General features: G+C 43.0%; 1 protein-coding gene across 1 annotated transcript; it reads left to right on the top strand.

Annotated features, from left to right (window-relative positions):
* The first annotated feature begins 1383 nt into the window (after positions 1-1383).
* Positions 1384-8428, top strand: LOC141212793 (uncharacterized). Its single transcript, XM_073665097.1, has 4 exons — positions 1384-1531; positions 1615-1712; positions 1911-2001; positions 4859-8428. Exons 1-4 carry the CDS (start codon positions 1399-1401, stop codon positions 5881-5883), a joined length of 1347 nt encoding a protein of 448 aa, XP_073521198.1. The 5' UTR covers positions 1384-1398; the 3' UTR covers positions 5884-8428.
* Positions 8429-15305: the final 6877 nt, after the last annotated feature.

Raw genomic sequence — 15305 nt, 5'->3', positions numbered from 1 at the left:
AAACCCTGCTGTAAATAAATAAATAAATAAAAAGCAAAAGTGCATTTAAATAAAATAGGGTTCTTAGCAACACTGTTTTTGATCAAAAATAGCATGAAAGCTATCCCACCATGGCAAGGTGCACCCATTCAGGATAGGCCTGCTATGTATAATAAAAACCTTACCATGTGTCAAAGCCTCAAACTTCTGTGTGTGAATCAGACATGAGATCTAACGTGATAGAAGATTACAGTCCGGGGAAGACGGGAAACATTCATATAGACCAGTGTTCCCCAACTCCAGTCCTCAAGGCCCACCAACAGGTCAGGTTTTCAGGATCTCCTTAGTATTGCACAGGTGATGGAATTATTGCCTGTGCAGGTGATGGAATTATCACCTGTGCAATACTAAGGAAATCCTGAAAACATGACCTGTTGGTGGGCCTTGAGGACTGGAGTTGGGGAACCCTGATATAGACGGCCTGTGGAGATGTAGTCAGTGAAGCACTCTGGCTAAATATGTTTCAAGAGCCGTAGTAGAAGATGAATATGTCGTCCTCATCATGAAGTAGTTATTTCTCATGTCACGTGTAATGAATATCTCCTGCACCTATGCTAATGCTGATTCTAGTGTTGGTAAATGAGGCGAGAATTAGCAATAAGGAAGATGAGTCTTTGAGAAATGTGTTCAGCTACAGACTCCAAGAAAGAAACTGCTTGCTGTCTGTGGCCTAAAATATATAGGTTTTATTACTAGATGTAAAGAAGAAAACTAAATACTGTAAAATAATATATCTCCTCATATGTTTCCTTTTATTATCTCCAGTAATTGTATTATTACACAGGATTTTTATGATGTTACATCGGCTCATCATCTTCTCATTCAGGTCCCTACAATATCAGATCCTCTCAGTGAAGATCTTCTATTTAAGAGAATTTTCCTTATGGACCCATCAAAGATGGATATGGACAGAGATAAGATGGCGGAGAGGATATTACACCTCACCCTAGAGATCCTCTTCCGGCTTACTGGAGAGGTGAGAGATTCTGATGACGTCACATTACATCATTCTTATCTATGGGAATAACAGATGGACAGAACTGGAGAGGTGAGGACTCTGGAAATGTCTGTAGTGAGATTTAATAATGTGTCTCTCCATAACCAGGATTACACATTAGTGAAGAAGACCGCTAGTGTATGCTGTCAGGCCCCTGTGTCTAAGGGATGGGAAAGACCCCTGAGCCCAATCACAGGGCCTCCATCTCACCCCTTGATACATGAGGACATCAATGACCAGAAGATCCTAGATCTCACCTACAAGATGATTGAGCTGCTGACTGGAGAGGTGACACTGCTGGGAATACTGGGATATTATACAGTAACGCTATGAAAGGATCGGGGGGATGACTGTATCATTATATGTGTCAGGTTCCTATAAGATGTCAAGATGTCGCTGTCTATTTCTCCATGGAGGAGTGGGAGTATTTAGAAGGACACAAAGATCTGTACAAGGACATCATGATGGAGGTTCCCCAGCCCCTCACATCACCAGGTAATAGACAGGACTAAATACACACGGCCTATAATTATCTGTATGTAAAGAGTGAATTCAGTCTCTGTATGTGTTTCTTCCAGATCTATCCAGTAAGAGGACAACACCAGAGAGATGTCCCCATCCTTTTCTTCCACATGACTGTAAACAAGAAGATCCCAATGTTCCTCAGGATCATCAGGTAGATGGAGAGAAGGTGTCATGAGATCTCCCCTATGATGTGTAGACGGCTGTGAAGGTCTTGTGTTCAGTCTTGTTTTATCCACCAGTATTATATGTTTTCTATTTGTGTAATGAGAACGGTGGAGATGACAGGATTAGAGCTGATCATAGATGGGACTTCTCCATCTGTCTGTGACTTTTACAATATTTGTTTCAGGGTGAAGATCTGACCCATATTAATACTACAGAGACATATGTGAGGGGTGATGAGCGGTGTAAAGAGGAGATTCCTACATATGACTACCCAGGTGAGTAGTGACCACTAAATGCAGAGAAGTCACAGATTCTTCTCAGTCACCGGCTGTGGCTGCTTTATCGGTTGTGTAGTCCGGCTGTATTACTATCATGTGATCACCATTTTGCCTCTAGACCACAACATTCTCTTCCACCCAAAACTGTTCAAATGATTTTGGGCATTGAAAGCTTTTTCCATAGAATTTACAACCTGGAGGATCCACCTACCCCCTGTGATTAGGAGATGTTACCTGCCCAGATCTGTAAACCACAAAGCCAGAAAATCACTTGAAGAAAAATATGATGGGACTGTAAGTGAAAGCAGAGGGTAATGATGCTGTTGGCTTCCTAGATCCCTGATATCTTATTGGATGAATCTACCTTCTCTCCCTTCTGTGCTGCTGAATGTGCTCATATGGTCCCTACAAGACCAGGTCCAGTCTTTCTGGCCAAACTTCACATTTATGATCTACAACATTAAATTTGCAGTGAGGGCCAAGTGTGAATGTCTGTACAATAACAGCAGAGTTTCCCTTTATCCTGACTTTTCAGTTTCTTTTAAAACCGGCTAACTTCAAACCAGATTGTGATAAACTAAACAAAAAAAAACATTACACCTGTGCCACGATATATCTCTAAGATAAATTTAAGACACCTCATCTCTGCATTATTATAAAAAGTTTTCTTTGAATGTCTAATATTTCTTCTTGAAAATCATCTGACAGAAAATATTGTCCCTTACGATAGTTTAGATTACGAAGAGCCCCCGAGCCCCATACTCTAATTACCCCAGAGAGGTTTCACCACTAGTTACTCACTACTTACTGATGGAGACTGTTGAGTTTGATCATTTCAGTAGATGTGTTATTGTCTATACTCACAGTTTTGACTATAGTAGTTAGTACCCAAAATACTCTGATTTAACCCCTTCCTGCAGCCAGTTTTGTGTTCCTATCTAGGCCCAGTTTTCAAATCTGACGCGTGTCACTTTATATGGTGATAACTTTGGAATTCTTCTGTTCGTTGTCACCTGGCAGTTCAAAAGATGGCTACCACAAACAGGCTTGGTGCTATCTACTCCATTTTCCAGATCCCAGGGTTTGCCTTGCTCATCATCCTTTAACCCCTCTACATGGATTTGGACTTAGACAGAGACCCCCTAGGCTTGGGCCACAGTGTTATCTAATGTTCTGTGGTGTGAGATGGCAAGAAGAATAGTCAGATAGCCGGGTCAGAACATGGAGGTCAGAGAAAATACAAATTCACACAAAAGTAGTCAGTAAATGGGCCGAGGCCACAACAGGAAACAAATACACAAGCCGGGAGCTGAGCACAGAGGACTGAACCAGAGGAGAACAAGGCTGTATCTGGCAGCTTCCCGCAATATGCTTCCAGCTTTAGTAGGGTGCGGTGCTTTCCAAATGGCTGAAGCAGGGAGCAGATTACTCCAGCTGGACAGCACACACACCCATACTGGCAGAGTGGATGGTACTACTGGTCCCAGTCACCCTAATCTTAGTGGCTGGACAGAGCCTGCGCCGCCCAGAGCTTCTGGTTCTGACGTCTCCTCCATCACCAGCGCCGCCTGCAGGATGAATAAGGCAGCTCCTGGTGAGAGTAGCAGACGTTGCAGGAGCAGATCCCAGAGGAGATGGGACCCACTATTTGCAGAAGCCCTAATGTGACCAAATGTCAGAAAACCAGAGCAGTAGAAATCCCCATAAAGTGACTCCATTTTGGAAATTATAACCCTCAGTGAAATAATCTATAGGAGTAGTGACTATTTTGACTTCACAGGCACTTTCCGGAAATTAGCACGCAGGATGATGGAGAGTGAAAATTACAAATATATAATTTCATTACCCAACACATAGTGCCCAGATTGTGCTCCAGGAGACACACACCGTAAATTAAGTGGGTTCTTCTCACTATAGTAATGCCAAATACATGGATGCTAAATGTGTTTTGAGCACACTGCAAGGCTCAGAAGTGAGGGGGAGATCTGACTTTGGGAGAGCGGATATTGCTGGATTGGGTTATGGAAGTCATGTTGCTTTTCAAAAGCCTTTGAGCCACTAATAATGTGGAAACCTCTGGTTTTCCATTGACAGATGATGGATCTGAGTGGGGACTTGTTTTTTGTGAGATGAGTAGAAGTTTTTATTGGTATTATTTCACCTACATAACATTGTTTGGTGGCTTTTTATTCCATATTTGGGAGGCAGAATTAACAAACAGTTGGACACTACACTCCACTGGTTCATCCTATGAGGTTTTCTATTAGACTGTGAACTGTCATTGTCTTGGTGAATAATGACGGCTAACATAGGGCAAAATAAAAAAAAAAATCACAGAAAAAGATACAGCCTTACCAACACCAAATCATATAACAAATGCACTAGCAGGATGCCACAGACGCCCATGATAAAGGTGGGGGCAGCGCAGGTGCAAAATACTTATGGAGCAACCACTCACAATCGTACCAATTCATGGAGGGAGTGGTTGCCTAGTATTAAAGATGCACACAGATGAAGCTTGCATAGGACGCCAGTCACACAGGTAGTTTTGATGCACAGTGTCTGACTTAGGATACTGATGATGTCCATACTGGGTAGGAAGGCTGCCCAGCACTATATAAGTGCACCCCACATGGACAGACACCCCAGTACACCCAACCAACACTAAAATGCTAATGCATTTGTTATCTGATTTGGTGTTGGTATGGCTGATTTTTTCTGTGATGTTTTCTTGCTAAATAATGATACTTTTACATAAAGTACATTTTTACGGAGAGTTTAAGTAGCAATATTCAACAATATAAATTTTAAGGATATGTTATTCATAAATAATAATTGGTTTTATTCTTGGCAGATGACTGTACCAGGAGATCAGTGGGACAGCTGACATCTTCAATTTTTAAATCAGATGATCTTGAGATCACACAGGATACAATTGAAGTGAATGCCATTGCTCCAGATATACCATCATCCATTCACAGCAAAGATCTGTCATCTGATCATTTGAAACAGTTCCTGTCTTCTGATTCATTACCGACTGCTAAGGAAAATCAAAGTCACAAAATAAGCATTAAAAAACAAATTGCTCCTAAAGCAAAGAAGCCATTTTCATGTTCAGAATATGGAAATAGTTTTTCCCTCGAAAAGTCTTCTCCTAAACATCAAAGCATTCACACAGCAGAAACTAGATTTTTTTGTTTCAAGTGTGGGAAATTTTTTAACCAGAAATCAGATCTTGTTAATCACCAGCGAAGTCACACAGAGGAGAAGCCATTTTCTTGTTCAGAAAGTGGAAAATGTTTTACAGAGAAATCAAGTTTTATCAGCCATCAGAGAAATCACACAGGGGAGAAGCCTTTTTCCTGTTCAGAATGTGGAAAATGTTTTAGCCGGAAATCAGAATTGGTTAAGCACCAGAGAACTCACACAGGGGAGAAGCCTTTTTTCTGTTCAGAATGTGGAAAATGTTTTACAGCGAAATCAAGTAGTATCAGCCATCAGAGAATTCACACAGGGGAGAAGCCTTTTTCCTGTTCAGAATGTGGAAAATGTTTTAGCCGGAAATCAGATTTGGTTGAGCATAACAATACTCACACAGGGGAGAAGCCTTTTTCCTGTTCAGAATGTGGAAAATGTTTTAGCCGGAAATCAGATTTGTTTAAGCACCAGAGAACTCACACAGGGGAGAAGCCTTTTTTCTGTTCAGAATGTGGAAAATATTTTACAGCGAAATCAAGTTTTATCAGCCATCAGAGAATTCACACAGGGGAGAAGCCTTTTTCCTGTTCAGAATGTGGAAAATGTTTTAGCCGGAAATCAGATTTGGTTAATCACCAGAGAACTCACACAGAGGAGAAGCCTTTTTCATATTCAGAATGAGGGAAATGTTTTACAGCGAAATCATGTTGTATCAGACATCAGAGAACTCACACAGGGAAGAAGCCTTTTTTTTGTCCAGAATGTGGAAAATGTTTTAGCCGAAAAATAGATTTGGTTGAGCACAACAGAACTCACACAGGGGAGAAACCTTTTTCCTGTTCAGAATGTGGGAAATGTTTTGTGAAGAAATCATCACTTCTTAGTTCCCAAAGTACTCACACAGACGAGAATCCATTTTCATGTTCTTAATGCGGGAAATGTTTTACACGGAAATCAACTCTTAAACTTCAGAGGTCACACAGGGGAGAAGCCTTTTTCATTTTTAACCGAAAATTGTATCTTCATAAAGGGGTTGTCCACTACTAGGACAACTCCTTCTCATTCCTAATGTTTGGTCTTGTTAAAATAAAAACACTCATACGCACTTCCTGTTCTGGCGCTGTTCCATTGGTGTCACAACTCGCGTTTCTGTAAGGATGTTGCATCATACAAGATTGTTACATCACACAATCCTGCCCCCAATCAACGCCACCTTTAGACGCATTGTACATCAACAGGAAGGACATGGCCTGGACATAGCACCAAGAGAATGCACACACTGAAAGCACTCTCTTCAGACCATGCTCCTTGGGGAATTATAAGCAATTTACAGCCTCAAACATGACTTTCGATATGGAAAAGAAAGAAGAGATCAGAGGTTAATCTGAGGTCCTCCACCTCCGTCAGCATGTCTGGTATGCAGCGTTTCTTATGGAAGGTCTTATCTTCCTGCTCCGGAGCTATTACTGCCTGAGCTCAGCATGGAAAAAGAAGCATCCTTAACCCTCATGATGCCAGACAGCTCCAGACAGTAAGTCCTGCACCAACTTCTCTCTTAATGTAGGCCTCACAAGAAAACAGCTCCATAAATCTCCCTGTACTCTCACCAAAGCCCCCATGCTGAGCAGTGCTTGCTTCACAGGGACATTTACCCCACAGCCACAGGTTATTCTGATATGGGGAACAACATAACTTATTTGTATATCAGATTGCGTCTATCCCTACTAAAGAAGATATGGAGCAATATATTCAGAGGCTGGAGACCACATACATTACTGAAATACGTCCCCTCACTTCTATCCTGTCACAGCTTACTGACAAGGTACAGAGATTAGAGGATAATGTCGTCCAAGTTAGAGGCCATCATAATGCTCAGAAACTAACACTGGATCTTCACAGCCAGTAAATAAACCATCTGTTTAAATCACAATAATATCTGGATAAGGGGTATACCTGAAAGCATCAATGCACAAGTGATTATGCCAACACTGCGATCATTATTCATAGTATCCTTGGTGATCCTATTGATAAGGAGGTGGAGATTTATAAGGCGCACCGTACAATAGGCAATCATGGCCCAGATCCTGAGCATCCAAGGGACATTATCTGTCGCATACATTTTTTCAATGTAAAAGAGGCCATTGTGAGTAAAGCAGAGGAGTTGGGTCCTGGTGATTTCAATGGAAAACGCATATAATTGCTCACATATCTATCCTGAATGACACTTGCTAAAAGAAGGGTATTGAAACCACTACTTGATGCCATCCGGGAAAATGGCCTGATGTACTCCTGGGGGTACCCATTCCAGCTGTATATTTTCAAAGATCCAAGCAACATGAGACCTATTTGTGATGCCCTGGACATTCCATATATCTGACTGGCCAACTGCTCCACCATTGCCACAGAGAGTTCCAGCATGTCACAGAAGGCGTTCAATGGATCATGAACTTGATGGTGATGCAGCCAGATGGGAAAGGAACCTGCCAATCATATGAGCTCCTGAAATGAATCTTGTCTTCCCTGATGAGAGACAGTTTGCAGATGCTTACTTATTTCTTTAACCCCTTTAAAGCCCATGACATACTAATACGCGTCAGTGCCCTGGGCTTTAAGAGCCTGACCCGTATTAGTACGTCATGGCGATTGCGCGCGCACACAGGCTGTGCGGGCGCGATCGCCGCCGGGTGTCAGCTGATTGTTACAGCTGACACCCGATACTATGTGCAGGGAGCGGTCCTGCACCACCCCCAGCACATTAACCCCCGCGATGCTGCGATCGAAGTTGATCGCGGCATTGCGGGGGCAAGGGGAGGTGATCGGCGATACTCACCTCCACTTCCGGCTTCCAGCGCTGTCTGAAGCGGCTTCCCGGGTGTTGCCATGACGACCCGATGTCGTCATGACAACATCCGGGTCACCAGACAGCAGGAAGATTGCTTGGACATGCGCAGTGCATCTCCAAACAATCTTCTCCCTGTCCAGCGCTGACAGCCTGCATGGCACAGGGATGGTGCTGCATTCCTGTGCCATGCAGGCGATCAGAATAAAAAAAGTGAAAGTCCCATAGTGGGACAAAGTAAAAAAGTAAAAAAAGTGTCTGAAAGTGAAAAAAAAAATTAAAAAAAAATTGTAAAAATATAAAAAAAATAATCCACTAAAAATAAAAATATAATGTACCCATCAATAAATATTATTATGAAAAAAAAAAAAAAAAACAATAAAAGTATACATATTTGGTATCGCCGCGTCCGTAACGACCTGACCTAGAAAACTTCCACTAGTTAACCCCTTCAGTGAACACGGTAAAAAAAAAATAAAAAAACAAAGCAAAAAACAATGCTTTATCATCATACCGCCAAACAAAAAATGGAATAACACGCGATCAAAAAGATGAATATAAATAAAAATGGTACCGCTGAAAACGTCATCTCATCCCGCAAAAAACAAGCCGCCATACAGCTCCATCATCTGAAAAATCAAAAAGTTAGAGCTCTCAGAATAAAGCGATGCAAAAAAATATTTTTTTCTATAAAATAGCTTTTACTGTGTAAAAGCGCCAAAACATGGAAAAACTATATAAATGTGGTACCGCTGTAAACGTACTGACCCGAAGAATAAAGCTACCATATCAATTTTACCACACGCGGAGCAGAATAAAAAAATGTAAAAAAACACAATTCCTGAATTGTTGGTTTTTGTTTATTCTGCCTCCCAAAAATAGGAATAGAAAGCGATCAAAAAATGTCACGTGCCTGAAAATGGCACCAATAAAAACGTCAACTCATCCCGCAAAAAACGAGCCGTCACATGACTCTGTAGGCCAAAATATGGCGATGCAAAAACTAGATTTTACAAAATGTGTCTTTTAGTGTGTGACAGCTGTCAATCATAAAAACCCGATATGATTCTGGTATCGCTGTAATCGCACTGACCCAAAGAATAAAGTAATCTCATCACTTATACCGCATGAGGAACGCTGTAAAAAATAAACGCTAGGGCTGGGGTTGGGGTTGTGCTAATGTTAGGGTTGGGGTTGTTTTTTTTTTCCAATGTAAAAAAAAAAAAAAAAAGATGACGATATGGCGACTAGTGTTGAGCGCAAGTGCTCGTTACTTGAGTTTGCATCGGGTGCTCGGGTATGCACTGAGTATCGCGGGTGCTCGAGTCTCCGCCCCATATGCTTTGCGGCCAAAAAAACCTCGCGGGGATTGCATGCCATGCACGAGCGATCCCCGCATGTATTTTGTGGGTGTCTAATAACCGTGAAACATGCGGGCAGGGACTCGAGCATTTCACTTGAGCACCCATGATACATGGTGCATACCTGAGTACCCGATGCAACCTCAAGTAGCGAGCACTTGCGCTCAAGAGCAATGACAACTTATTCAATATGATGACCTAATGTTATCAAATTCTGTGTCGTACCTCTGGGTTCAAAATGTTCGCTATACCCCTTAATAAAATCCTTGAGGGGTATAGTTTCCAAAATGGGGTCACTTGTGGGGGAGCTCCACTGTTTAGGCACATCAGGGGCTCTCCAAACGCGACATGGTGTCCGCTAACATATTGAATGGAAAATTGGCTCAAATTGTTAGCGGACACCATGTTGCGTTTGGAGAGCCCCTGATGTGCCTAAACAGTGGAGCTCCACCACAAGTGACCCCATTTTGGAAACTAGACCCCCCAAGGCACCTATCTAGATGCATAGTGAGAACTTGGAACCCCTAGGTGCTTCACAAATTGATCCGTAATAATGAAAAAGTATTTTTTTTCCACTTTTTCATTTTTACGAATCAATTTGTGAAGCACCTGAGGGTTCCAAGTGCTCACTATGCATCTAGATAGGTGCCTTGGGGGGTCTAGTTTCCAAAATGGGGTCACTTGTGGGGGGTTTCCACTGTTTAGGCACATCAGGGGCTCTCCAAACGCAACATGGCGTCCGCTAATTATTCAAGCAAATTTTACAATCAAAAAGTCAAATGGCGCTCCTTCCCTTCCGAGCCCTACCGTGCGCCCAGTCAGTGGTTTTTCCCCACATATGGGGTATCTGCGTGCCCAGGGGAAATTGCACAACAAATTTTGGGGTCCATTTTTTCCTGTTACCCCTGCGAAAATAAAAAATATTGGGTCTAAAGTAACATTTTTGTGAAAAAAGTTAAATGTTCATTTTTTTCTTCCACATTCCAAAAATTCCTGTGAAGCACCTGAAGGGTTAATAAAGTTCTTGAATGTGGTTTTGAGCACCTTGAGGGGTGCAGTTTTTAGAATGGTGTCACTTTTGGGTATTTTCTGTCATAAAGACCTCTCAAAGTGACTTCAAATGTGATGTGGTCCCTAAAAAAATGGTTTTGTAAATTTTGTTGGAAAAATGAGAAATCGCTGGTCAACTTTTAACCCTTATAGCTCCCTAACAAAAAAAAATTTTGGTTCCAAAATTGTGCTGATGCAAAGTAGATATGTGGGAAATGTTATTTATTAACTCTTTTGTGTGACATATCTCTCTGATTTAAGGGCATAAAAATTCAAATTTTGAAAATTGCAAAATGTTCAAAATTTTCGCCGTATTTCCGTTTTTTTCACAAATAAACGCAAGTGATATCGAAGAAATTTTACCACAATCATGAAGTACAATATGTCCCGAAAAAACATTCTCAGAATCAGGGAGATCCGTTGAAGCGTTCCAGAGTAATTACCTCATAAAGTGACAGTGGTCAGAATTGTAAAAATTGGCCTAGTCATTAACGTGCAAACCACCTTGGGTTGTAAAGGGGTTAAGCATATAATTAGATATATCTAAATAGAGCGTTAGGTGCCACTCTTCCACTATATAGAATGTCTAAATTCATATAAGATCTTAGACCAGGATATAAGTTGAGTTCACATGATACTACTGTAATATCAGGCTGTATTACATTACTTGCTTTATATTCCATGGTTCCACCTAATAGGAATCCTAGAACTGAAAGTTTGACTTACGCCTGTAAAGACAACCCCCAGTTAGGGACTTGCATTGGGATCTGCTTGTTTCGCAATTTCCTACTGTTTTGATATATTCATTATCTATACTTCTTAGACACTGAGAGGTAGACGTTACTATCTACCGTCTATACTTCCTCTTTTCTCTTAACCTTTCTCTCTTCCATTCCCCCTTTTTTTCATATAATATGGCACAACTCAAAACTTGTTCATTAAATGTCAGAGGACTTAATGTTCCAGAGAAAGGAGCTCAAGTGTTTTATCGTAGGCATAAACAGCACGTACATTTTCTCTTTCTTCAGGAGTCACACTTTAGAGGCGATCATATACTGTACCTCAGATTACTAATAGATATTATTCATCTTGGCGTCCCATAAAAATGCAGTTTTGAAGTCTAAGGTGCTGAGTATCGGCCGCCACAGATCACTGCTGCATACTATTGTAGACACACTGTCTGACACGGAGAGGAGGTTCGGGTTTGTTAAGATCTCCATCTACTCCAAAATTTTGACTTTGGCAAACTTCTATCTCCCTAATTGTGACCAAATTAAGACATGCCGTCATTACTTAAACAAACTAAAATATTTTGCGGAGGACCTTATCATCATTGGAGGTGACTTTAATTTTGTCTTGGATCCTTCTTTAGACCCGTCCCTGGGCTGGAGTCACCAATCTAAAACACAAACAAAAGCTTTGCTAATTGTGCTTTGATCTCAACTGGGCGATGTATGGAGGATACTACATCCAGACGTAAAGGATTATGCCTATTATTCTCCTTTACACAATATGCATAGCCATATAGTCCTTTTCTTAATTAGCCGTCACTTGCCTACATGGCAACCTACATCTCAGGTAGGAACTGCTGTATGGTCAGATCATGCTCCTGTACATTGTAACTAGCTATTGAACCCTTTCTACGCCCGGGTGGCGAGCATTTTTATTGGTATATGGTCTCCCATGCTGGTATGTGCTGCCCCCAACCTGTCCCCACCATCCTATCCTGGTATGCATGGCACCCCTCATCCCCATCCTGGTATGGATGGCACCCCTCACCCCCATCCTGGTATGCATGGCACGCCTCATCCCCAATCCTGGTATGCATGGCACGCCTCATCCCCAATCCTGGTATGCATGGCACCCCTCATCCCCAATCCTGGTATGCATGGCACCCCTCATCCCTATTCTGGCATGCATGGTACCCCTCATCTTGGTATGCATGGTACCCCGCATTCCTATCCTGGTATGTATGGTACCCCTCATCCCTATCCTGGTATGCATGGTACCCCGCATTTCTATCCTGGTATGCATGGCACCCCATTACTCATCCTGGTATGCATGGTATCCCCAATTCCTATCCTCGTATGTATGGTACTCCTCATCCCTCATTCTGGTATGCATGGCACCCCTCATCCCTATACTGGTATGCATGGTACCCCTCATCCTTATTCTGGTATGCATGGTACCCTTCATCCTGGTATGCATGGTATCCCGCATTCCTATCCTGGTATGTATTATACCCCTCATCCTTATCCTGGTATGTATGGTACCACTCATCCCTATCCTGGTATTCATGGTACCCCATCCCTATCCTGGTATGCATGGCACCCCTCATCCCCATCCTGGTATGGATGGCACCCCTCACCCCCATCCTGGTATGCATGGCATGCCTCATCCCCAATCCTGGTATGCATGGCACCCCTCATCCCCAATCCTGGTATGCATGGCACCCCTCATCCATATTCTGGCATGCATGGTACCCCTCATCCTGGTATGCATGGTACCCCGCATTCCTATCCTGGTATGTATGGTACCCCTCATCCCTATCCTGGTATGCATGGTACCCGGCATTTCTATCCTGGTATGCATGGCACCCCATTACTCATCCTGGTATGCATGGTATCCCCAATTCCTATCCTGGTATGTATGGTACTCCTCATCCCTCATCCTGGTATGCATGGCACCCCTCATCCCTATACTGGTATGCATGGTACCCCTCATCCTTATTCTGGTATGCATGGTACCCTTCATCCTGGTATGCATGGTATCCCGCATTCCTATCCTGGTATGTATTATACCCCTCATCCTTATCCTGGTATGTATGGTACCACTCATCCCTATCCTGGTATTCATGGTACCCCATCCCTATCCTGGTATGCATGGTACCCCGCATTCCTATCCTGGTATGCATGGCACCCCATCCCTCATCCTGGTATGCATGGTACCCCTCATTCCTATCCTGGTATGTAGGGTACCCCTCATGCCTATTTTGGTATGCATGGTACCCCATCCCTATCCTGGTATGTATGGTACTCCTCATCCCTATTCTGGTATGCATGGCACCCCTCACCCCCCCAATCCTGGTATGCATGGTCCCCTCACCCCCCCAATCCTTGTATGCATGGCACTCCTCATCCCTATCCTGATATGTATGGCACCCCTCATCCCCCCAATCCTGGTATGCGTGGTACCCCTCATCCTGGTATGCATGGCACCCAATTCCTCATCCTGGTATGCATGGTACCCCTCATCCCCCAATCCTGGTATGCATGGTACCCCTCATCCCCCAATACTGGTATGCATGGTACCCCTCATCCCCCAATACTGGTATGCTTGGTACCCCTCATCCCCCAATCCTGATGTGTGGCCCCCTCGCCCCCCAATCCTGGTATGTATGGCACCCCTCATTCCTTTCACTCTGCACACATACAAAAAAATAAGCACTTATACTCACCTTTCTTCCCTGTGCTCCAGCGCTGTGGTGTTCTGTTCTGCCGGAGGCCGGGGGAGGAGTGCGGCGCCGGAGTAGCGCGTGCCCATACCACGCTGTCCGGCGCCATTTTGCTGAAGACACACTGCAAATGTGTCTTCAGCAAATGGCGCCAGATAGCGCTATGCGCATGTGCTGACTCTGACGCCTCCACTCCTGCCCCGGTCTCCGGCAAAGAAAGGCGCCGCGGCAACGCTCCTCCCGGTCAGGTAAGTATGGCGCCGGAGATCGCGGTATGCGTTCTGTGTCTACGCATACTGTGATCTCTGGCACCATATACGCTCCTCTTACCTGTAACGGCTCCATGCCTGCTTCTGTCTGGAGCCGGACTGCTCAGGCGTGTCACGCTTGCGCAGTCTATAAAGGCTTCAGACAGAGACTCGCATCTCCCGTTATATTATAGATCTGACTATGCCGGACTCCACCAAGGCTTCAGATGTTGGAACCTAAATGATAATCTGACGAAAGACTCACTCTGTGTCTCAGACCTTCTTGAGACTATAGACTCCTTCAAATATATGAGCATGATGAAACTGCCTTACCATTTAAATGGGAAGCACTCACATGTGTCCTCAGAGGGATAATAATAAAACATAGACAAAAGCTAAAAAAAGGAGAGAACAGCTAAAGTTCCCATTTGCTTGAGCGGATTGATCTCCTTGACAAACAACATAAATGATCTGCTTCCCTCCAGGTATATATAGACCTGCTTAACACTAGAAGTGAGCTAAAGTAGTTTTATGGATGGGATAAATATTGTGTAATTTCAGGGCACCTACTTATGGAAGGAACCAAGTGGAAGCTTCCATTCTTGGTACTAGATATAGGGCCTCCTCGAGAAAATTACTTAAAATGTCGTACACTAAAGTTAATATATAAGGTGTGGGATAGGGGTAAAAATATTCTGGGGATTGGAAAGTACACAAACTATACTCCTTTATGGCACAACTCTAACTTACCAGAGCTACATAAACTAAATAATATTAGTGAGTGGGAGGATAGGGGTACTAGAATAAACGCCATACTGATTGATGGACATCACCCAATAGATACCATTGCTAAAGCAGTGGATACAAAGGGTCTATTAACCCTTATTTATAGGCAGTTACTGGCCCTACATTTGGATAAATATCCTTTGATAGTTAAGACAAAATGGGAGGAGGATGTGGGTCCGTTATCTGAGGAGCAATGGGGGAAATACTGGATTTGACACCAAAACTTTCATTGTCAGAGTCACAAAGATTGTCCCGAATTCTTCTCATTCATAGAGTATATAGATACCCAAGTATTTTATTTAAAATTGGAATACAAACGGATGACACATGTCCTAGATGTGGTCAAAACGACGCCCACCTGATGC

The sequence above is a fragment of the Phyllobates terribilis genome, unplaced genomic scaffold, assembly GCF_046119375.1.
Source record: "Phyllobates terribilis strain yellow unplaced genomic scaffold, ASM4611937v1 Scaffold_186__1_contigs__length_3700242, whole genome shotgun sequence".
Taxonomy (NCBI): domain Eukaryota; kingdom Metazoa; phylum Chordata; class Amphibia; order Anura; family Dendrobatidae; genus Phyllobates; species Phyllobates terribilis.
Note: the sequence above shows the minus strand (reverse complement) of the source record. Positions and strands in the feature narration are given on the sequence as shown.